We start from the raw sequence: 24,223 nt of genomic DNA, 5'->3' as shown, positions 1-24,223 counted from the left end.
GGGGGGGGGGGGGGGGGGGGGGGGGGGGAATAAACATAAGCAGAGTGGGTCAAGACAGAGCTGCAGGCTCCACATTGGAGGCTCTGTACACCAGCGTTGTCAGGGGAGGCGGTGGGAGCCTTTGAGAGGTATCTGCGCACAGCAGCCCATTTACATGCAGATGTGAGTCGCCTGGCATTTTGTGCCGAGCCGACAAGGAAAGGTGGCTGTATTTCTTTTCTTTTTTTTTTCTTCCAAATTCATTTTGGCAGCCAGACTTGCAGCCCACCTCTCAACGGTCCCTCCCACTCCCCCGCCTTGGTCCCAAACAGCGATGCAGTCAGGCAGGGAATACTGAAAGGCTGCATCGTCGTCACTGACATTGACATTACCTCTGTGATCATTAAAGCTAAATTGGCCAAATGAATTGCCAATTTCAGAGCCCTTAGGCCCAGCACGTTGGCGTGCACGTGTTTGCGTGTGCGCGCCTTGCTTTGTGGTGATAAGCTGCTGGCCCGTGGATGTCATTTTTTTCCCCCCCCCACCCCTTTATTCCACCTCGCCTTGCGTCTGCATCTCTTCATTTCAGGCTGCCTCTCGCAATTCTACACAAAAATTCAATAAGCTATTACATGGGCATTGATCTTTTTCACAGCCAAACATTTGCATGAAAAAAAAAAAAGCAGTGGTGATGAAGGGCCGGGAGAGGCGGGCTGTTTCCTTTTTTTGAGTGAAGGGCCAATAGATGGTGTGGTCTGGATTTATAGAATTTGACAGCACTTTAACTCTCCTCCGAATGTGTACAATCAATGCCGGTCGTCCGACGTGGTCGCTGGTGAAGAGGTGGCGCATTCACTTATCTGATGTCATTGTAAATCACTTAGGAAGGGCATGTTGGAACAGAAGCTGCACGAGAGATGATAGGGAACGTGACATGAGAAAGGCAGCGTGATAACTTGAAATTCGCGACTCTATTGGGGCATGCTGCAACGTTAATGACGGTACAGCAGAAATGATTTGACTTTTAAACTGTAATGTGGCGTAAAATGAGCAGCGGGCGCACGCTTGGCTAAGCAAAGAGGAAATATTGCACCTCCCGACTAAATCCATACTGCTCGAGATGCCGTCCTTTCCTTTATTTGCATTGTTAAGCAAGCGTTTATTTACATCACGGAAGGTTTCCGGCCTGCTTTGATTTGTTTGAAATCGAAGAAGTAGATTGCAGGCAAGCAGAATATTAAGTTAACCTTGAATTTTGAGCCTGATCTTTCGTTTTTGCTGATGTGGCTCTGGGAACATTCAGTATCATTTCTATGAATTATAGATTATCTGACAAAATTAGTAACTTACTCTTATCAAGTACGGACACAAATATATTTTAGGATAGATACTTGCAGTCGATGGTTCGAGACCATTTAAAATGAGCACGAGGCACGGATCCAATACGAGGGCTGTATCAAAAATTCTCCAAATCAAAATGAGGATAATGACGTCATCCAAGCTGTTTATGATTTTGAGTGGTTGAGCAACTTACCGGCCAGTACACACAACATCATCCATTTTGCTATATATCATCAAAGCGAAGTGCCAGGAAATGTTCACATTGTTTATAAAGAAGTGGCATTACTGTATATGTCAAATATAACCATTCCAAACCATTTATTCTATTCATTAGAAGGCCCAGTGTTTTCCACTTCTGCTCCATGCCCCCCTCCCTCTTCCAGAACTTGCAAATTCCACTCAAGATACTCTTTGTCTCCATTGAATTACTAATTGTGCATGCTCAGTCCCGGGCGAGTTTGATTCTCAACGGCTCTCCACAATCATCCTGTTTTGTCTTTTCAAGAAACATTTTTATTTATTTATTTGCCATGAAAATGATTTTTATAATGGCCAGTCATTTTACGAAGGGCATACTTGCATACTGCCAATCCTAAAATTTTAGAGGACAGAGGAACAAAATTAGCACCCCACACATTTCAATTTCAGTTTAGAAAAACAACAAACTGTATCATTTGAAAAAGACCATTTTTATTTCACACAAAGATAAGCACAAAAAAAAGGACAAATGCACCAAGCGGGACAAATGTTTCAAGCAAACAATTGTTCCATACAATCTTCGCATCTCGCATTTGTCACATAACCAAGGTGAAGTCCGCCGACATTTGCCAGAGGTAAATTTGCCACAGGCTGCACAGCGCCGAGTACTTCTGTTATTATTGCAGTGTAAGCGTGCCTGGCACTTAAGTCTTTATCTGCTGACTCTCAACTTTCATCTCACGGCTCAGCTGTTTACGCTCTTCCACTTGTTGTTTTTCCTGCATCAGTCTCCTTTTGAGCTCCTCTGAAAGCTCCAGCATGAACAATCGGCGACTTTCTTTTGACCCTGTACATGCTGTGTACAAAACATGTGCGTTTGTGGCAGCCATGTCAAGGAGGTTATAAAACACAGCCATCGGCCATCTCCTTGTACCTGCACGCACAGAGTAATTGCGCAATTTGTGGTCCATGATGTCGACACCGCATTTGAGATTATTGTAATCATCAACTGTGTTTGGTTTTTGTTTTCGGGCATCCACAATTTCAACTTTTTGATGCATGATGCTCAAAAGACAAACTTTTTTTTTTTTTGGACGCATCCACAGTCTCATATTCTCTGACAGCCTCTTTCCCCGTTGGACGAGTGGGATCTTCTCCCAAGTAGGGGATGGCATTACACATGGAGTTAGTGTCCAGATCCGCTGCAATCCAACATTTGATTCCAAACTTGTCAGGCTTGGATGCCACGTATTGCAGAAAGGGGCAGCGAACCTTTGACGGAAACAACTGCTCATCCACAGTGACATGCTGTCCTGGACTGTAGGATGATCTACAGTTCCGAACGAACTTCTGCCAGATTTCTGAAATTGCAACAAAATTTGTCATTTTGTATGCGTTGTTCCCTGCGGGTGTCCTTGTTGTCAAAGCGGAGGTACCGCTTTATCTCGTAAAAGCGATCACGAGACATAATGGGTTTGATATCTGGGGTGCCAAACTTATTGGCCCACATGTCTCGCTTGGGACCTATGTAACTCCATTGCCGCTCTTCGAAAAAGGATTGAGAGGAACGCCATCAGCTCGTGGACAGTCATCCGCCAGTTGGGGTTGATTCTGCGGCTCTCGCGGGGTGTGTGTTCTCTGATGCTCAGCAACATGTTTACATCCACCAAACACAGGAAACTTTGAAGGCGACTTGTGATTTTTCGTCTCACTGACTCTGTTGGACTTCCAGATCCGTTGAAGGCAGTTTGTGGGGTTTCAGCAGCAATCAAGTCTCCAACTTTCCATTGGAACCAAACAGTGCCATCTTTCGCCCTCTCTGCGGATCCAGGCGGTGTGCCGTCATGACCGACTTTTTGCTTTTTACTTTGAGGAGTGTTGCCATACATTGTGTCTTCCTCTTCATCAGATGAGGCCTCAGTGTTTGAACTGTCCTGCTCAACCACATACTGGGCTACCCGTCTCCTGGTGCGCCTTTGGAGGGGACGATCTGCTGGTGCAAAAACACTCACATTCTCAGCTGGATCATTGTCATCGCTTGAAGAATCGGTGTTGCCATTTTCGTTCTGAAATGCCAGGCTTCTTCCAACATTTCCACCATCGGAATCGCAGTCCGACATGCTCTGTAGCATTGCTAAGGCCTGCTGAGCAGCCATCCTTCTTAGATGTGCCATGGTCGACGTCTGAGTGGACTCTGAGGTTATGTGCTGTGCTCTCCCACACAAAAGAAATTTCTGTGTGAGATTCGGGAGAGAGGGGAGGGGCTAGCCGGTGCTCAAGTCATTGAAAGGGGATTGTGCAGGACAGTTGTGTCTGTGTTATTGGGCAAGAACCCAGTCGTTGATGGGCACTTAAGAATGCAATGGAAAGTAATTAGGGGTGTGACACATACAGTATTTGGTTTCTGTGAGGGGAAGCACACAAAAGAAATTTCTGTGTGAGATTCGGGAGAGGGGGGAGGGGCTAGTCGGTGTTCAAGTCATTGAAAGGGGATTGTGCAGGACAGTTGCGTCTGTGTTAGTGGGCAAGAACCTATTCGTTGATGGGTACTTAAGAATACAATGGAAAGTAATTAGGGGTGTGACACACATTTGGTTTCTGCGGGGGAAACAGAGTCGAGACCAAAGTTTTTTTATTTACTTTACAGAACTTCGGATCCATTTTCTTTTTCAGTCAACAGCCCTTGTTGAGGCCAGTCCTTTTTCTGGAATTAACCCTTTCATGCACATTGGTGCCTGAACCTTGAGATATGAGTGAATCGAATGGAGCTATTGTGAGGTACGCAACGGTCAAATATAATACACGTCATGTCTTGCATGATGGTGGTTCAAGAAACAGAATTGGATTCCAAATGCTTTCGACTTCATATCAACAGTTATGTCCAAATTCTGTACAGTTATTTCTGGCTTTAGAGCATTCTGACACAGACTTTGAAAGCATCAGGAGGAATTTAGGAATTTCCCCTGTTTGTCATCCCCGTAAAAATAAACTTTCTGCATGAATGTAGCAACTGCTCCAGTGTTGCAAGGGCTCAAATAATCTGAAGATGAGCAAAAAGAGGAAAAAAATCATTTCCCCTTTGTCCGTTTCTGCATTCTTCGCATCGTCTTGCCCCATCAGTGAAAAGAACGTGTCTGAAGTCACCAAAATAGCATTTCTTCCGTTTCCCCTGAAACAATTTCTCTTTGCATATTTAACAGCAATAAGTAAGCAGTCATCACAAAGCAGTAGCAATAAAAGATGCTGATTGCGTATCGTCTCAGGAGGCGGGGGAGGGGGGGGGCATACAAATTATTTCTTGTGCCGTCTGATTGGACCATGATCATGTTGCAGGTTTCCCCACCAAGCGCCTTGACAGTGGGAGGAACGTGCAAAATAGTGGGGCAGGGATAAAGAGGCAGAAACAAAACAAGCAGTGTAGGTTGGACCACTGCGGAAGTGAGAAAGCACGGGATGCGGGCAAGCAGAATAAGAGACCGTGAAATGAGGACAGAAAACAATGTCAGAAAGAAGCGGCAGAGAAAGTGAGAGGAGGCAGATATCTGCAGCACGCCAGTTGTGAGGCTTAAGAAGCTTACCCCCCCCCTTTGCCCATCACACAAGAAGAGTCCTTAAGTACAGGCAGCCACTGTGGCTGAGCTGCAAGTGAGAGGAAAGTGAGCAAGGGATGCCGTGGGAGGAGAGGCGCGGGCAGGAAGTGGATCAGCATTTTTCATTCAACGCAGGTTTTTATTCCCAATAAAATCGACTAGACATGAACGAAAAAGTACACGACTGGCCATTAGGGCCGATCAATTCATTAAATTCAGGTCGACGTTGTGATGTCGTAGCTGAATGCGAGTTTCAAATCACAAATGCTGCAATTTGGGGAAAAAACAAAATAACAGCTGAATTTTGTTGGGTTGGTAGGGTTTATTTTATGCATTTTGGCACTCGGTTCAGGGTGTACCTACTGCCCAAAGACAGCTTGAGAGGCTCCAGCACACCTGCGACCCTTAGGATGCATTCGGATGATGCATGGATGGATATTTCATTCATTTATTTATTTATAGAGTCTCGAGATAAATTCGGTGCTCAAGAAGCGCAGTCCACATGTTTACATACAATTGCTAAATGGAACATGGACAGCGAAAGTGATTTTTGTTGATGCCACACTTGTCTGGTGGAATTTTGCAAAGTGGTCGTAGTGAACACTTAAAGCTAACCTATGAAACCAAAACGTTTGCATGATGACGCTCATATTATTTATTGTAATACAGATTCATTTATTGCTTGTGTTTGTTAATAAAAAAAAAAATACATGGGAAGAGGACCTCGGAAGAAAATAGTGCATATTAAAATCCCATTTGTAGTATTGAGGGGATAAAACTGCAATGAGATTATTTTTCAAAATCGTTCAGCGGTGCTCTCAAGGGATATCAGCGTCTGCTGTTCATCAATCGGAAATTGGGATTCATCCCTGAGTCTTCATTTAAGCGAGACATTTTGCGCCTTGTTAGTTTTCTAGCAGGTCCTCAAAGGTTTAATTCAGATTCATGTTCAGATCCAAATTCTCAAGTCATCTTCTGAAATTAAAGATCAACATGAAGCCATCCATTGTGCCCTGCGGGTTTCTTTTCAGTTCCAAGTGTTATTTAACAAACGTCAACGCAAAAGCTTGACTGCCAACGTCAGCCGAACCACTTTCACAGATCCCGAGTTGAGTCAGAGGAAGAATTGTATTCATTTAAAGCGGTTTGCGGTCCAAGATATTGCAAGTAGCTGGGGTGAAATCTAATTCTGGTCAAGAGCGAGAATAATCTATAAATCTGTCATTTTAATCTCATGTTCCCTTTTTTGTACAGGAAGTATAAACCGAGCGGGGCCGGTCCCTGCCTTCCTCAGGAGCCCAGCCGTCCTCTCACCTTCCCCTCTGGACATGAAGCCCTTCCTACAATTCCCCCTGGAGTCGCCACACCCTGCAACTCTGGGTCTCTTCCCCAACTTTAATACAGTAAGTGGCCCGAGTCATGTCACCAAGCGTGGATGCTAACGTGGTTAAACGGAATCTGAGAGGACACCAAGTTGGTGTTTGCTCGCGTTGGCTCTTTGCCTCCAGCATCAAGTACAAAGGATTTACATATTTTCCTACTATTTGACAGCGATGTGAGTTTTTATTTAAGAGTGAGACTCATTAAAAACAAACACAAAAAACAAAAAAAAAAAGAAAAGCCTTGGTCAGTGTTCTACAGCACTAAAATGACTTACGGCTAATCAATTGTATAAGCGACCTGGGCTGAGTTCTCCATAGTCAGCATTTGCCGGTTCTCATTTCCAGATTGAGTTTCATGTGAAGGTCAACGGGACCAACACGTATGCGCACGTCATCTCGGTCATCTGCGTGCGCTCGGGCAAAACGACCCCTGTGTGAGTTTATGATTCATCCTGCGTCGTTGAGGACGTGGAGTGTGGCCGCTAATGTCATCAGACCTTCACAAATTACTCTCCATCTTATTATGAATAAACAAAAACTGGATTGCATTCATAGAGTTCTTTAATGGTCTTCTGAACACACTGGCCTACAATGACAATTTCAGAAGGTTTTCGTACGTAGTATCCAAACATTTTCTTGATTGTTATTTATTAGAGTTCCATCGTTGTACTGAGTTTTAATAAAAAGAGGCATCATCAACCATTTTGCAGGGCATAACTTGCAGTCAGTTAAAAGTGCCGCCGTCCGTATTTACTTCAAAGTATCGCCACACGGCTGTCATGGCTTCTATTCGAAATATACGTGTCAGGTTGGTGAAGCGGTTTCGGTGTTGCAGTATCGGAGCATTTTTACATGGATGAGTACAGACAAACACTCCTGGCATCTCGAGTCTTAACCAATGCCAATGTTCAGTTTGTATTTGCGTGACCTCATTTATTCACATTTGGTATCTGTATGATGAATTACTTTTACTGGCCGTTGAGAACTGACTGAAATTTAGAAAATGATGAACGGAGGACTGAAACGGGACCGGAGGTGCCTTGAACTGGCTCCATTATTCAGATTACGCATGCATTGATTCATTCAGTAGATCGACTGACAATGATTTTCTTACACAAAGGGAAAGGGAGAAGAGCCGGGAGACGACAGGACGAAAAAAAAAAAAGCCCAAAATAAACAGAGAGCTTGTATATGCCAACAATACATTCCAACAGCATTCAGGTTTTTCAGAGCAACACATTTTCCTCGGGTGTCTGCAGCTGCGGAGCGTAAACACTCTTTCATTTTGGCTGCATGCGTCCAGAGTGGAGGCAGCAGATGATAGGCTGAGTAAAACCACAGAGAACTTTTGGTGGTTGCTGAGGGCAACACCCGCACTGTCTGTGTGTTTCTGAATACTAAAAGGAAGCACCAGCGACTTCACATGCAGTAAAGGAGCCTGCATCCGAGCTCCAGCGCTGATAAGATTGGCTGATTTTTGGCCCTGACCTTTTTTTTTTCTGCATTAAGTGTGACGGATTCAACTGCAGAGTAATTCAGACAAAATTGCATTGTCAACAATATGTCACTCATCAATACCAGTCCTTCCTTCTTAATCTTTTATCTTCATTAAAAGCAACAAACACAGAAACACACTTTAGATTTCATATTTCATCTATGAACTACAGCGTCTTCCCAAAACATATCGTATTTTTTTTTGAATGGCGGGAGTCTATAATTAGGCCCTTGAAGTCACGATGTGAATGAAAGTATTTGAACCGCACCCAGGAAGTGAGGCCCTGCAGACAACAACAGCTGCTGCGAACGAGCACGCGCCCCCCCATGCTGTCCACATCAATCACTTCTGCCCGAATTCAAGCTTCTTGTTTACATCTCTCCTTTTAGCAGCTTCCCCATCGGTCACCTGCACCCCCTGATCTCATCCGCTGTTGTTGAATCTGTCAAGTGACCTTTGTGCTAACTTACCCTTTTCAGATGGACCCGGTCCAGAAGGCAGTAATGACGCACACCTTCGGGCATCCCATGGCGAGGACAAAGCGCCCAATCATCTCCTGCAATGTCTGTCAAATTCGGTTCAACTCGGAGGTATGAAATTTGACATTGCAACCCTCACTCTAATATTCATCATTCGAAACCAAGTCGACTCAATAATGGGCACACGTGATACTCTACATTTCAGTCTGAATGTGAAGGTCCCCCCTATGATGTGAAAACTACCTGTTTAATATGCGGTAGGCCTAATTGTTTCTATTAGGCTGAATCGTGTCCTGCACAGCAAAGACACTTGGTTGATTTGTTTAGTCATCACAGCTTGGCATAAGATAGCAAGTGTCAGGATACAGGAGCCTATTAGATTTAGTCTGATGACAATTTAATAGAAGGGGTGTGAGATAGGACCCAAGGCCAAGAAATGAACGGTAGTGTGTCTTTAAAGTTCCATTAAAGCTGATTAAGCATTTTTTGACAGATGGTGCACCGCCAGCGAAAAGCAATGTGCCTGAAGGCAAAAAAAAAAAAAAAAGTTCAAAGGAAAAGAATTTCATGTTCCCACTAAGAGGACCAATTTGCAACTTTACAATCTCAAAAACGATAACTCGAAAATCAGGTTCCTCCATTCAGTTCAGTTCACGTCATTTTACGCTCAGTTCTCTTTGTTTATGTCATGGTCCCTATAAGGGTGAAGTTATACACGATGCTGTGTATAGATTGTGTCCCCACTCATTACAAGAGGAAAGATACAAGAAAAAAAATGTTTCTCAAAGTTTGTCTTCTACAGCCACACGCCCAGAAAAGAAAAACACACATTTCTGCATGTTGCTCATTATTGTCCTTTATCTTTGAATTTATGAGTTCACACGAATGAGTATTTTACCACGCCACCCTGTGATTGAAAAACATGTAACAGTAGGTATACTGTCCAATTTGCATTATAGTGAGATGAAGTGTAATGCTGGATGGAGATAGGGTTTTAATGTGAACATCCCAGAAGACGATTTATGTGTTGGCTGTTTGACATTTACAGTGAGAGAACCCTTGTACATCTGTCTCTGGGCAAAGCACTTTAAGATTTAAACCTTGTAAGATCAATGTTTTTTTTTTCAAACTGTGTGCATTTAAGTAATGGTTGGTTTGAAGGTATTAGTGTCCTTACAAGGATTATCATAAAAATGTGGCTGCGTGTGGTTGAGTAATTCTAGCAGATGCCAGAAGGAAACGGTCAGAAGTGATTTTCATTCCCAGTCCAAACCCGCTTGCTTCCATGACACATTCATCCCACATTCATCCATTGACAGAATGCAGCAATTCTCCCAGTATGTTGACATGACAAAAATCAAGTGAAAATATGGTAGTACTTGCCAGACTTGAAAATCTTTATGAACCAAAGTTTAATGACTGGATACAAGCACCAGAGCAGCAGAGTGTTGTGTCATCATTCTGGCTGAAAATTACTCATATATTCCTGTTTTCACAGAAGACATGTTTCAATTTAGACCAAGAGACTCAATTTAAAACCTTTAGAGGTGCCAAACTACCACGGTCTTGTAAACAACAAGAACAAAATGACAAGGAGTAGAGTGATGATCTCAAATCAAATCACTGCTAATATTGTCTGGGTGACACAGGAAAAAAAAGGATGTATGTCTATTCCATTGGCAGTCAAAAAAAGATGTCCCCCATGCAAAGAACATGGATGACCGAAACCAGCCTGCAAAGTTTAGTGAAAGAAAATCATCTTAACTGATCACTAAAACCTGTCACAGAAACCACAAACCAAAACAAATAGGATTCCGACAAAACTCTAATAGAGCGTACGAGCGCAGCCTGAAATATAAATACATTGTGACGATTAGGTGCTAAATACTTGTCCTCTATATGCAGCAGTGTAGAAAGGACACAGGCAGAGGAGTCATCTGAAACTTGTGTAACACTGCCCAGTTCTCTGTGAGGGGCCACTTAATTATATCCCCCCACTGCTGTTCTCACATGGTCCACAAGTGCAGAAGATGTGAGCATTTTGTTCACTACAGTATGACTTCATTTACATCCTATAGAAAGGGCTCTTTTTTTCAAGACCAGGGCATGTCTAGTGAGCGGCGCGGTCTGAATCTACGCAGGGGCGGACTCGACTGGGTTTTGGTATCTTGCAGGCAAACGGAGTTTGGCAAAGGTAAAAGAAAACCGGTGTTTTGCGCCGTTGTGGGCGTGAACACAGCCGACTTGATTTGTCGCCAATCAAAGTGGTTTCTCATGCGGCCTTTAAAATTGAGACGGCAAAAGAAAAATCGAATTTGCTTCTGTCCCATAGCAGGTCGACGCACATATAAGGAAGTGCAAGCAAATGTTTACTGCCGAATGATGAAAATTTTGCCAGGGAGAGACAGATCTGTGCCATGGGCACTGAGAGACTGCCTTCCCGTGACCAGGGTGTGATTTTAAAAGTACTGTTTAATAAAGATGATCATGATCTCTAGCTATGATTCAGAGGATTCGATGCACGTCCTTGTTATATTTACAAATAAAAGATAATGACATTCACCACACATGTCCGCAAAGCGTAGAATATGTCTGCGTACACCCCAATCAGATTAACCCAAATCACTTTACATTACCTGTGCCAATAGTTGGTTGGAGCACACATAACGCTTAGTCTAATTTCAGCCATAAAATTGTCAGCTGCGCCGGGGGCACGGCAAACGCAACGTCCTCAGTATGCCAAATTGCCCACCATGGCGCACAGCTGTCTGCCAAACAGAGAGGTTCCCGAACAGGCAAAACAAGATTCATAATGTTCCAACTGCGCTGTCTACGAACATAGAGCCCTCAGGTTTCATTTCCCAAAGATGCCCGGATGCACGTCAAGCCGCTGATGTGCGATCCTCTCCAAACTGTACGAATGAACACGAAGTTTTGCACCTGTGCCCTGCAGCAAGGACTTCCCAGCGTAACCGGAGATGATGGGAACTTTGTGAACACACTTTAATAATGAAGTAATAATCTGCAGGGAGTAGAGTTTCTGCAGGTGGAAGGTGGACAGTTTTTCAAGCCTTCCCACGGCTGCTTTTGCATTTTAGTCGTAAAGCTTACCCCCACGTTTTCTTGTTTACGCCTGAGGGAAGCCATTGTTAAAGAGAAGTAAAAGCAGAAGTGACGGAAGTGATTGATGTGACCACTCCGAATAAAGTGCCTCTCACGACTCCCCCTCTCGCTCTACATGTTGTAATTATAACATTGCCAATTCATCTCGGGCCACAGAGGACATATTAGCCTGCCAGTGTTCAAGCACAGTCCTGCTGCAAGGCTGACGTCACGCCATGCTGCATTAGCCGTCGTCACCACTGCAGAACGACAGCGGGCACATGCCGCAGACCGTTCGATCCCTTGAATTCCGTCAACGCACTTGTTCCCTTTCACCTTTCTTTCCGACCAGTTCCTTCTCGACCCGTTTTCTGCGCTTGTTTATAATGTTTCCCTTTCATCCTTCGTGGGGTTTACTGTCGCCTTCTCGCCAGCTTCTTCCCACCCCCCCACACACGTGACTGTCGCTGCTGCCTGTACCCTGATTTGTCAGAGACCGGCTCGCTCCATTTTCTGTGCCTTTGTCACTCTATAGATAAAACATCAAAGCATATCCTGCTTTGAGAGAAAAGGATTTCAGGGACATTCACTGGCTCCCATTTTCTCCCCCTTTAAAATCCCGCCCATGCCTCCTCACTCATCCTAATCCCCTTCCACATGGGGTCGTCTTTCGTTTTTCTCATCTTACTCTTCTGCACTTCATTCATATTTGATCATTATTCACTTTGCCCCTTAACCTCAATGATCTGATGGCTTAATCTGTTTTCTGTCCTCGTGGCTAGCTAGCGCATCCTTGCGCCATTCCCCCAAAGGCTTTCCTGATTCTGTTTGATTCATGGCAGACCTTCATTGATTTCTTAGGACCTGTACTTGAAGGTCACAAAGAGAGTGAAAGTATTGGAACGCTATCTGAAAGACAGCAACTGGGAGTGACCCCCCCCCAAAAAAAAATTGAAGGACTTGTGCTCTTCCTAGCAGTTGTTTGTTGGCTTGTAAAGCATCATACCCTTGTCTAATTGAAGGCTTAGGGAACCAGCAGCCACTGGGTTGAGTTACAAAAGCAGCGAGCTATGGATGCCATTCTGTCATCACCAATCAGGATGAGCGCTATATATGGGGAACTGTCATCGCCAGCTAATACTTGAGGCTTACAGAGGCATCTTGAACACGACCCGGTGGTCCATCGAGCTCCAGCCGTGCATCCATTAAAAAGCTTTATGGGCTTCCTTCTTGTTTTGGGCATCATCTTGAATTGTCTTATCTTGTGTTTATGCACTCTGGTCACAACAATGGCAACATTGACACCATGTAATGTGATCCAATACAACAGTCGATTATTTTTGCCTTCAGTTGGTTGATAATGCTCAGTTCTCGTCCTCCTCTTCCTAAACTTCATGTTAAATAACAGATCTCTGAAAGTATGAACCCATATTGAACTTTATTGAATTGTAAAGACACGTTTTTACACAGCTTTCCATGAGACTTTGATAGATTGCGCAGTATTTAGTGAGGTCCAAACTATGCTCCTGGTTTGGGGGGGAAAAAAAACCTCCAAAATAAAGTGAGCGAAAATAAATATGAGACCGCTTATTAAGAAGATTACAAGTTCTAAAATCAACACGGTCGTGCACATTAAGAGAGATAAAAGTTCCTTCTTAAAATGTGTTCCTACTGCATTATTTCACATTTACCCCATAAAGTCATCAAACAACACTGGAGACAGTGGAAGTTTGATGATTTATTCTTAGGAGTTTGACACATCAAAATTACAGTGAGGAAATTTGAAAGTCTACCAAATGGCCATGTCAGATTAACCTTCTGCGAGATTTAATAAATGGCCCCCCACCAAAAAAAAAAAAAAAAAGGCAAACCTCTTCAGATGATTGAACTAGAATTGCCTTTTATGTGACAGACACACGGCCCCCGCTGGCTCTGTGACTCACTTGGACGTCAGCAGGCAGATTAAGAGTGACGATGATGCAAGTGAAACGAACATCCTCACAAATCTTCACATCCACCCAATTGTGTTTTCTTCCAGAGTCAGGCAGAGGCTCACTACAAGGGCAACCGACACGCTCGCAGGATCAAGGGCATAGAGACGTCCAAGACAGGTCGTCTTCAGGATGGCGACAAGCAGCACTCTCCCCCCACCACTTCACCCTCACCGTCGGGTCCCTCACCATTCAACCTGGATCCTGACCCGAATAAGCAGGGTGAGCATCACCTGTCACTCTGACGTGTGATGATCCGCACACAAACAGACACAAAATCTGGCACAACACGACCCAGATGCTCAACACATCTGCTGCGGAGCTTTCACTCCTCTATGGGTAGTTCACAGCATCCTACTCGTGCATCAGGCGGCGCATATTATTCTCTCATATCCATATCGTCCTGCTGTTGCACAACTGTCCCCTTACTATTTAACGGACGGTAGACAGTACATGCAATGACAGCAAAGCACTGTCTCGTTATTTTCACACATTTATATAAAGTTCCAATGTGTTGAAGGGACTTTTAGACGGCCGCTTACTAACCGGAAATATATGTGCTGGTTATAGACGACACCCAATCCCGTGCCAACTCTGAGTCACCTTTGACCCCGAGCCGCATCTCGACACCCACAGTGAGCTCAGCCGAAGCAGCGTGTCCCTTCTCGGAGTCGACGGGCGCACCTTTGCCATCCTCCCCCTCGCCGGCCGCCATTGACAGCGCGCCACTAGCGGACTCAGCAGGGGCGCTGCTGCCTGACAACCCGTCTCCGGCTCCCAGCCCTCCCTCTGGAGAGTCTGAGGAAGAGAAAGCCAAGAAGCTTCTCTACTGCTCCTTGTGCAAAGTTGCAGTTAATTCCCTCTCACAGCTGGAGGCCCATAACAAAGGTAATTTGTACATATGCGCAGCTCCACAAGCACATGCACCAAAAATGAGGAACATGCATAATTGGAATCGGTGGATAATGGCTCCTGTGAATCTCAAGTTGATAGGACAGAAATAAAGCAGGAGCACTACTGCCACCCAGTGGTTTAAAATCAATATTGCAAATAGCTTTTTTTTCCATTTCAAACTATCATAAAATGTGAATATGACCTGGATTCCGTCACACTTTTTAATCACTCCAGGTACAAAACACAAAACAATTTTGGAAGCACGGAGTGGACTGGGGCCCATTAAAGCCTACCCACGTCTGGGTCTGAAAGGCACCCCTGAGCAGGGCGGGGAGCTGTCGTCTGACTCCAACACTCAGGAAAGAACCTTCCACTGTGAGATCTGCAATGTCAGAGTCAACTCTGAGCTACAGCTTAAACAGGTGAGACTTTTTTTTTTTTAAGGGGGGGAAAAAAATCAAAGAGCAAAGAAAAGCAATCCATTTCTCTGAACTGTCCGGTTTCTTTTCACCTTGCAGCATATTTCCAGCCGGAGGCATCGAGATGGAGTTGCGGGGAAACCCAATCCTCTACTGAGTCGTCACAAGAAGCGTGTTGACTTCATGGTAGAGCATTCACCTTTACTTCGCGAAATGGACATTAGTTTTGTGGCAGACTTCACTATCAATTACTACAATTCATCAATTGCTTAGTGTCCCAGTACTTTTGTCCATGTGTGTTTTCGTCACTATCTCAATTACTACAATTCATCAATTGCTTAGTGTCCCATGTGTCTTTTCGTCACTATATCGAGAAGTCACATGACATTTTCCTTCTCTCTCAAAGGAACTTCCAAAAACTCTGGGGGCGGGGCTCTTACCAAATCCTCTGGCCGTTGCGGCAGCCATGGCTGCTGCGGCATCCTCAAATCACCTGGCACTGCGACCACCTGGCCCGCCAACCCACCCCCATCACCACCTGCTACAGGGGGCACCCCTTAGCCTGCTGAGGCCCGCCCCGGGGCCCATTCGCACTACGCACGGGCCAATTCTCTTCACTCCGTACTGAATGCGCGAGCCTAAGGAGGAGTCAGTCAGAAGCACACTGTGAAGCCGCAAGCTCAACCCAGGTGGCGTTCCATTTGAGTCAAGCTAGTGAGCGACGCTTAATGGTGCATACTGTAGTTGCAGACTACCGCTGCTGTTGCGCTAACAGGCAGAGCCAGAAGTATTTGACGACCCGAGAGACAACATACATTTTCATCTTTCCCAACTGCCCTGAATCGATAAAATACCAACAAATCACCGATCATCACCCTGCAAAGACAAAGAAGTGGACTATTATATGGACTCTCACTTTGCAGCTGGCTTCACCGCTGAATTCCAAACCCTACCTCTTCAACAATTCGAATTTTCTCCACATCCGATGCATCAATTTCATAAGAAAAAAAAAAAAGCCCGCTGGGTTCCATATCGTGATCTCCTCTGATATTAGCTGTTAGCAATCACTGTGTACTGGGTCCCCCACTTTTTTGTGGTCGATGAATTTGTGTTGCTGCTGGAGTCTCCTGCAACATTTCTCTGTACTGTATGTCTAGATCTTCCCAGCTGGCTTAGGGGGTCTGTACGTACCTCTGTGGGACACAAACGGGGGTGTAAAAGAGGAACACAATATACAATACGTCTTAAAGAAGATAGTCAATGAAGCACCTTAACCATGTCAATGGGTTGTTGGCAAAGTTGTAGTTGTGGTGAAGAAGTACTATGCAGCTATCAGTGTTTATATTCGTGGTCTGATTAGATGTTGGAGAAAAGGAAAAAAAAAAGTTAAAACAATATCAGGGAAGACTAGGCAAGTATCTTTAGGTTTAGGTCTACATGTTAATTGTCAGATAAAACCCCAGATTTGATTCCCCAGATTTTCCCTGGTGACTTGTGCTTAAAAAAAAAATAATGTGAGTAGGCACTGGGGTAAACGTCTGCATGTAATGTTAAATGCATTTAAAATGCTTTAATTCACCTTTCACTGCACAAAACAGAAAAGTTTCAGTATCTCAGAGAAAGACTTTCAACACTGTGAGCACAGCAGGTCAATGAGGGAGGAATACAATAGAAGCTATTTGCAATATGGACATATGCAGCTCATAAACACACACAAGTAGACGTAAATACAAACGTAAATATTATAATAATGGACATATAATGATAATAATAGTAATGATAATATGTTCTAAAAATATAAAAACACTAGCGTAATGTTATACATACATAAGGAACACAAGCACACGCAAACACACACACAGACACACACACACACACACACACACACAAGTAGCAAAAACATCCTTTTAGATAGCTTTGCAGGTGTGTGGTAGGATAAAGCAATGGTTTGTTTGCTCTGCTTGGTGATCCAACATGACTTTGAAGAATCCCAATGAAAACTGTCACGGCAGCATGTCACACATTAGTGGGAAACTTCAGCAAACAGAAACTAGCAATACTTTCTGCTCTATTTTTTATGTGAATGCAAGAAATGCAATAAAAAAACGAGTCAAAAGACATATTCATTGTTTTTAGAAGTGATGTGTAGAAACATTGCTGTAAATGTTGACTATTTTAAAAAATGACAAATGGCAAATGTGGGGGGCTTCCAAATTGTTGAAATTAAATCATTAAACTCAGTTAATGATTTTACTGAAAGTGGACAGATGTTTTATTTCTATTTATTTGTCCACAGTTGAGATGTATTTTAACAGTAGGAGATTGGACAACATCACTGAATAAAACTCCAAAACTTGGTTGGAAATTTAAAAAATATAATTCAGCAAGTCAAATCCAAAACAGCAAAACAGTTTTACAGTCTAGGATTTGATCATCATTACATTGGGCAGGTGTACCTCATGTCGAAAGTCAGATATAGTGAATGGACCAAACTGAATCTCTCAACTTGACATTCATTTGTGCATGTTACCTTGTTACAGCAAGTCTTTGCCTTGACTCCTACGAGACACAATGTGCGGTCACGGGGGGGGGGGGGGGGCGGAGCTTCCCCTGCAAGGGAAGAGAAAAAAAAAAAAAAAAAAAATGATTTTTTACCCCCCCCCCCCCCTTTTAAGGAATGTGCTTTTTTGCTTCAGATCCCGGCAGCTGACGATCTGCCCCGGCCCCCAAAGAGCACGAATGTGGGGTGGGGGGGGGGGGGGGGGGCAGAGCTTCACCTGCAAGTGAAGAGTAAAACAATAAATAAATAAATGATTTTGTATCCCGCCCCCCCCCTTTTAAGGTATGTGCTTTAAGTTGAAATACATTGGTAAGGCGAAAGTAGTAATGTAAACAGAAAAGGCAAATAGTAGCCATGTCTAAGTGACACACTTGAGTCGATGGGAGAATCTCTGCAGCCAAAAAACTCCAGAGCACCATGCGTTTTCTGATTTAAGCACATGGTAGAATATGCCCCTATGTGCGTCCACCCACCTCATCATTAATTCGTTGTCATTAACTTTCAGATTGACTTTTGCACGATAGGTTTGTTAAATGTGGTGGATTATCACTTCCTTGGTTTGTGGCTCAGTTTGCCAATTTGTGGCAGTTGTGTGGAACAAGCCAACTAACGCTTTTGTCTATCAGGTCAATCTGCCTCTGTCATTCTCATTATTCACCGTTGCAGTCAATCCGCCAGAAGATATGTAAATATTCGCCTAACAGAGGACAAGTAATGACAGGTCTAGGAGATAATTGGCACGATAAAAACGTTTTTTATGGCCTCCGTGATAGAAATCGTCATATCGTCGTCAGGCTCAAGTGCAGACTAGTTCACGTGTGGCATCAAGCAGCCAGCCTCACCTCAGATTGCACAGTCACTCACTAAAAAGCATAAATTGGAGAGAGCAACAGCACTATCAATTGGTAAAACTATTGTACTAAAACAAAGGAGGGCCGCCAAACCCACAATCAGAATAAGTGGTGGTTCGCGCATGCTGCCGAGAAGGTAGGTTATCAAGCACATATTTTTCTCTTTTGACAAATGGCACGGCCAAAACTCTGAGAACAGCCCACAACGGGTCCACACGAATGACAACAAACGCCAACTACGGCGCCATTTTGGGGAAAAAAAAATCAGCAGTCAAATGTAATGTAAATGGGAAGTTTAAGCATAAACATAAATACAACAAAATGTGTCGAAACTCTAGATTCTTAAACGTTTTACCTTTTCAATTATCACTACTGATACCAGTGAAACTCTGACTTTTCAATCACCATTTCCTTGATTTTTGCCCGCAAACGATGACATTTTTGACTCACCAGGTCATTCAAGTGCTGTTGAAGTCCAAGGATCGATTTGGCGAGCATAAACTGCTCACGTCCACCAGGGGGCATTTTCCATGGAAACGTTGCTGCGATTGCTGTGGTACGCCGTATTGTTAACAATTAACCATTATCGTCAGTTTACGTGCTTGTCTTCTTAACGCAGCACTGTGATCACTTAATTTCGCTTTGCATTTATGAGTCAACGACCATTTCGTGCTTTGGAAAGCAGCTCTAAAATGAGATTGGATCTTGTGTTTGAGACAATACCTGAATGTAGTGTGCAAAGAGCCCTTTCCTCTGGTCACTGAGGTAAAACACGGATGGGTCTGAAAGAGACCCCATGGTCTAATTAGGACATATAGTCGCCATTTTCTTAAATATCTGAACAAAAAGAAAACTTAATCTGTTACTTACATTTGAAGCTAAAAGGGCGAAAAGAATGTATGCAACATCGTTCTCTTCCTGAAATTCTCATGACAGAAGGCGGAAAAACCCGACCTCCAATTACATCATACCAAGGGTACTTTAGCAACACGCATAATTAAAATGCCGACAGGAAGCCAAACAGTGGAGCGGGTCAGTGCATCGAAAGCGCTTTGTGTTGACTTTTCTGACAAGCGGCAGAAATATTTGGCTTTGAGGTAAGAAAATGTTTGAAAATTGCCTTTGACTTTCATGTTGTGTTTCAGCTCCAATTGTAGTGGAAATTTAATACACTCCGTGTTAAATAATCTATACTCATGAGACGTATTAAAATAAATCAAATTCAAGAAGGCTTTTTGGATCTGTGTATCTTAACTCATATCCATCAGTTTTCCAAAATGCTTATGACTAGCTTTCTGTATATTTTTAAGACTAAGCAGCCCATGGTTGGTATGACACAATATCTTTTTCTACTTTGCACACACGTATGTATTTAAGTAGAATAAATAAGATTGTGTATCAGCGCTTCAGAAAAGGTCAACATTGTTTTTTCACCCTATTTGCAGATGACTGCATGTCTCCCGGGCCTCAACGTTTGCATCATTAAAATGAAAAGCAAACACATATCTTGAGCCAATGCTTATGTTTATTGAACTATTACCAACACGCAAAGCAATTACATATAAAAAAAATATATATATATGTTTTACTTTTTTTGGGGGGCGGGGGGGGGGTGTCAAATGACCTAGCTGAAATCCAACACAAGTGAAAGTAATTTGTCATCTTTAACTGCTATTTTGGAGTCATGCTGTCCTACAAACTTGTTCCTCTTTCGGTAGAGGAAGAACGTGTTCGCTAAGTAAATGGAAAAAAAACTGAAAGGGAACACATCTCAAATTTGAGAATCTCACCAGAGAACAGAGATGAAATTAACCATTGACATTGACAACAATTGACAACAAACAATTAACACTTAAGAATTTGCTGTCGGTAAAACGTGTAACCAGTTATTGCTAACCACTAGTCTACCTAAGATATCATTGATATAATATGACTTTTTTGTCCCAAAATCTTTTATTTACAACAATATAGTGTACAGTGACATGCAGAAGAATTAAATGTTCTTCCGCTAAATCACAGAAGATATGGATACACGCTTTTTACACTCATTGTGATGATTATGAAACACTGTTTTAGACTGACCATTTCTTGACGATGGGAATTTGTGAGAATTGCACTTTCTAGGACATGACAAAAGCCCAATCATTTGACAGGATGTTGCTGAACGTCACCGACCAAACGGAGGACAACTTCTCCTGCTACAGCGCTTCAGTCGAAGGTTACCGCTACTTTGCCGTGTTGTGGGGATGCGTCGTTACCATCACTGGCACGGTTGGGAACCTGATGACCATTTTCGCTTTTGCTTTGGACTCACAACTGAGGACCCGCTTCAACGTGCTCATCGTCAACCTGGCTATCGCTGATCTTCTCTACTGCACCATACTGCAGCCCATCTCGGTCGATTCCTACCTGCATCTCAGATGGCGCAGCGGCGCGCTCTGGTGCAGGACCTTCGGCCTGCTTCTATTCCTGTCCAACTCGGTCTCTATTATCACCCTCTGCCTGGTGGCAATGAGTCGCTACCTCCTGGTTGCAAAAAGGGCCTTGTTTGACCGTGTTTTTTCAAACTGGGGTCTGGTTTCCCTCCTGCTGTCGACGTGGGCGCTCGGCATGGCCAGCTTCGGCCCACTTTGGTCTGTTTTTGTGTTTGTGCCTCAAGTGTGCACATGCAGCTTCCATCGAACCAGGGGCCGCCCCTACACCACCATCCTGCTCTTTTTCTACTTCTTCGTGGGACTGGCCTGCGTCGGCACGTTCTACCTCCTCATTTACCGGCGCGTCCGGGTTGCGTCAAAAGCCCTGGTCCGCTACAGGTTCAGCCGGCGGTCTTCCAAGAGGAAGCCAGCCCTGACGGCACCAGTCACTGATGACATTAGTGTGGAGAGTGGGGTGGCCACTGCGAGTAGTGAGCTGAGCTCCCAGTGCAAATCCGCACAGAGTAAGGAGGACATCAACAGTGACAGTGCCTCTCCAAAAACACACGCCGAGCCAACAAATCAATTGGGAGAATGCAAAACGAAGCCTGACATTGTCAGTAAGCCACAGTCAAGTGCACCTGCGCCCGCTTCTGCGGCATCCCACACAACCACCTCAGGAGACGATACAGAATTTAAGCGTGTGACACGCATGTGTTTTGCGGTTTTCCTGTGTTTTGTATTTTGCTTTGTCCCCTTCCTGATACTCAACATTGTCGATAAGCAAGGTCGTGCCCCGCAGGTGTTGCACATGTTCTGTGCAAACCTCACCTGGCTCAACAGCTGCATCAACCCAGTTCTCTACGCTGTCATGAACAGACAATTTCGAAAGGCCTACCAACTGCTGCTCACCAGGGCGGTGAAACCCTTGACATGCCTCTGGATGAAGAGCGCCTAAATACCCTCAACGTAAAACCTTACTAAATGCTGAAACAGATTCAATTAACATTTTCTTTGCATACTGTAAAGCAGGGGTCACGAACATAGTGCCTGTGGGCATCATGTAGCCCCCCAAGTACCACATGAGTAGACCACGTTTGCATACTGTAAAGCAGGGGTCACGAACATAGTGTCTGTGGGCATCATGTAGCCCCCCCAAGCACCACATGAGTAGACCACAGGCCAATTCGAAAGAAAAAGCTCACCAGTAATGGGATATCGTGATTTCCTTGGAATGCCGTGAAAGTGATCTATTGACACCTGCGGAGATTTAGCGACTGTGGCGTACTGTTAAAGCTTGCTTTTAACGCTTGTCAATAGACAATTTGAATCAGAGATGACATCATTTATAGCTACGATGATTCCGAGACAGATTCCACCTGTTACGAAACCTAACCTTTAATTTAAGAACTATTACTAAATAAAGAATCTAAGTACTAAGTAAAGAATCTAACATAGAAATGTCACCGGCAAATGACGTGAAAGTGGCCATGAGAAAGAAACAAACAGGTTCAAGATCCTCATGTCAACATTTGACATCTCAACTTCCTTTCAGATGCTCCATGTGCTTTTATTTATTGATCAGCCACATTTGAGATGTTTACTGTGAAGTGGTTGCTTTGAATGCATATTTAAGTTTGTTTACTAGACCCTTTAAGGATGCAACAAACTCTCTTGGTCATTATATTCCATTGTTACATCATGTCACGTAATGAATGAAACCCCATCGTATTGCAGCATCAGCAGGGATTTCCCGTTTGGTGCAATGCGATACATTTTCTACTGTCAATTGAGGAACTTGTGACTTATTAGGAAACTATCTAGGCAAGTTTAAAAAAGGTGAATATTGTGTACAAGCGAAAACGCAAATGAATTTCGAGGTGACTATTTCACCCTATATAAGATTTAGAGTTCAAGCTCCTTTGTTACATCATGGAAGACCATCCCTACTATTTAAAAGTTGTTGCAATCACTTTGTAGTCCTACCTGTACATTGAGCTGAATTTTGTATTTACTGTCTATGCTTTTCACAACGCGTTTGGTTCCGATCGTATTTTGCATACAGTACGTACTTGCTATTTAGATGCATGGAATGATTTCAGCCGCGGACAAAGTCAATCGACATTTAGCCTCGTTCAAAGTCAGCTGGGATTGGCTCCAGCTCACCCACAACCTTAACAAGGACAACAGCTATAGAAAATGGGATGAATGGTTAAAAATAAAAAAAAATTGCATCCACTGCATCTAGAATTTCAAATCCAAATGACATGTTGCACAGTGATGAGTAGGTATATAATATAGTATAGCCTATCGTGACTTAAAGAGGAGGTCTGTACTGAATTCCGAGTGTGTTACTATTTGTTGTTCTACTTCTTCCTTTCATAACTTTGCTGCTGTGAATTGGGAATTTCTCCATTGCGACACTAATAAAGGTTTTCTTATCTTATATACCGGTACTATTGTGGTTCCACCACAATCCTTTTCAGTAAATCTGAGCACCTACAATGTGTCTTTTTCAACATTTGGCATTGATTCCACAATTAGAAGTGGGAGTCCACACAAAACAGTATACTGTATGTATACAGTGCATTACTCGACCACAAACACCATTTCCAAATGTGCCATTTATTTCTTGGATGTCTGATATTTTTAAACCACGAGTCCCAAACAACAGTTGGAGAGGAACGAAAAACTGAAAGTGTGAAGTAAGCAATCTTGGCAGGATGAGGGAGCATATTAGAGGCTGGCAGGCAGCGTGGGTTCGTCGATAAAGATTTCAGGGTCGAAAAAGTGATTCGAGTTGCTGGGATACAGCAAGTCATCTCCTGAGATTCCAACAGTGTCACACAGCATGGGGTCAAGACAATAATTAACCAGATGAGGCTCCAGAGAATCCACGGATTGCCCTGAAAGCAAGAAATGATGTGAAATGAATGGAAAAAGGCAACGTTATGCTAATGCTGACAGGATAAATATTTTATGTACTACTTCTGTGACCAAAAGAAACAAAGGGAAAAAAATAACCACGGTCCACATTAATTCCTCACAATATGGTTTTCCACAAGACTACAAGTTTTTTTTTTCTCAATTGTGGTTTTAACACGTTTAATAAATTCATTCAGTAACACATTGCAGCATCAATGAAATGTACAGTTGACGACAGGAATTCTGTGACCAAAAGAAACAAAGGGAAAAAAATAACCATGGTCCACATTAATTCCTCACAATATGGTTTTCCACAAGACTACAAGTTTTTTTTTTTCTCAATTGTGGTCTTAACACGTTTAATAATTCATTGAGTAACACATTGCAGCATCAATGAAATGTATAGTTGACGACAGGAACAATGGCAATACCTATACAATATTTTTGTCACAAATGTGCGCCTTGTTGGCCTGGTCCTTAGTGTATGTATACAAATATATACACATTCCCTTTTTGTAATTATTTCTTTGAACACAATGGTTCCAAAACTTTTAAGTTCTACAGAATTTCCGATAGTGGCCTTAGTATGGATAGAGGCTGCGT

General features: G+C 43.4%; 3 protein-coding genes across 8 annotated transcripts in view; 2 read left to right on the top strand and 1 right to left on the bottom strand.

Moving 5' to 3' along the window:
* Positions 1–16,959, top strand: part of LOC109522671 (zinc finger protein 385A-like) — a 40,188-nt gene extending 23,229 nt beyond the window's left edge. The window contains exons 2-9 of one of the 2 annotated variants that reach the window (XR_002169595.1): positions 6,363–6,511; positions 8,465–8,575; positions 13,605–13,779; positions 14,128–14,445; positions 14,686–14,873; positions 14,970–15,056; positions 15,277–15,559; positions 15,621–16,959. Coding sequence is in view for 1 of the 2 variants with exons in the window: in XM_019881425.1 (XP_019736984.1) it covers positions 6,363–6,511; positions 8,465–8,575; positions 13,605–13,779; positions 14,128–14,445; positions 14,686–14,873; positions 14,970–15,056; positions 15,277–15,498 (1,250 nt within the window). In the remaining variant the exon portion in view is untranslated. Of the gene's footprint in view, positions 1–6,362; positions 6,512–8,464; positions 8,576–13,604; positions 13,780–14,127; positions 14,446–14,685; positions 14,874–14,969; positions 15,057–15,276 lie in introns of both variants that reach the window. The other variant, XM_019881425.1, reaches the window with a different exon arrangement.
* A 1,159-nt stretch (positions 16,960–18,118) lies between these two features.
* On the top strand, positions 18,119–21,784 carry gpr84 (G protein-coupled receptor 84). Of its 3 annotated transcripts, XM_019880854.1 has the most exons (3): positions 18,119–18,417; positions 19,218–19,378; positions 20,435–21,784. In XM_019880854.1, the coding sequence occupies exons 2-3, from the start codon at positions 19,284–19,286 to the stop codon at positions 21,651–21,653; spliced, it is 1,314 nt and encodes a 437-aa protein (XP_019736413.1). In that variant the 5' UTR covers positions 18,119–18,417; positions 19,218–19,283; the 3' UTR covers positions 21,654–21,784. The 3 variants fall into 3 exon arrangements, with proteins under 3 accessions (XP_019736413.1, XP_019736414.1, XP_019736412.1); XM_019880855.1 differs by lacking the exon at positions 19,218–19,378; XM_019880853.1 differs by lacking the exon at positions 18,119–18,417 and having other exon boundaries at positions 19,176–19,378.
* A 1,517-nt stretch (positions 21,785–23,301) lies between these two features.
* Positions 23,302–24,223, bottom strand: part of stat2 (signal transducer and activator of transcription 2) — a 9,215-nt gene continuing 8,293 nt past the window's right edge. For all 3 annotated transcript variants that reach the window (XM_019880847.1, XM_019880848.1, XM_019880849.1), the window contains one exon: positions 23,302–23,601. In XM_019880847.1, the coding sequence (XP_019736406.1) occupies positions 23,432–23,601 (170 nt within the window). In that variant the 3' untranslated portion in view covers positions 23,302–23,431. The remainder of the gene's footprint in view (positions 23,602–24,223) is intronic.

The sequence above is a fragment of the Hippocampus comes genome, unplaced genomic scaffold, assembly GCF_001891065.2.
Source record: "Hippocampus comes isolate QL1 unplaced genomic scaffold, H_comes_QL1_v1.1 scaffold68, whole genome shotgun sequence".
Taxonomy (NCBI): domain Eukaryota; kingdom Metazoa; phylum Chordata; class Actinopteri; order Syngnathiformes; family Syngnathidae; genus Hippocampus; species Hippocampus comes.
This window is presented reverse-complemented; position numbering and strand designations above follow the sequence as displayed.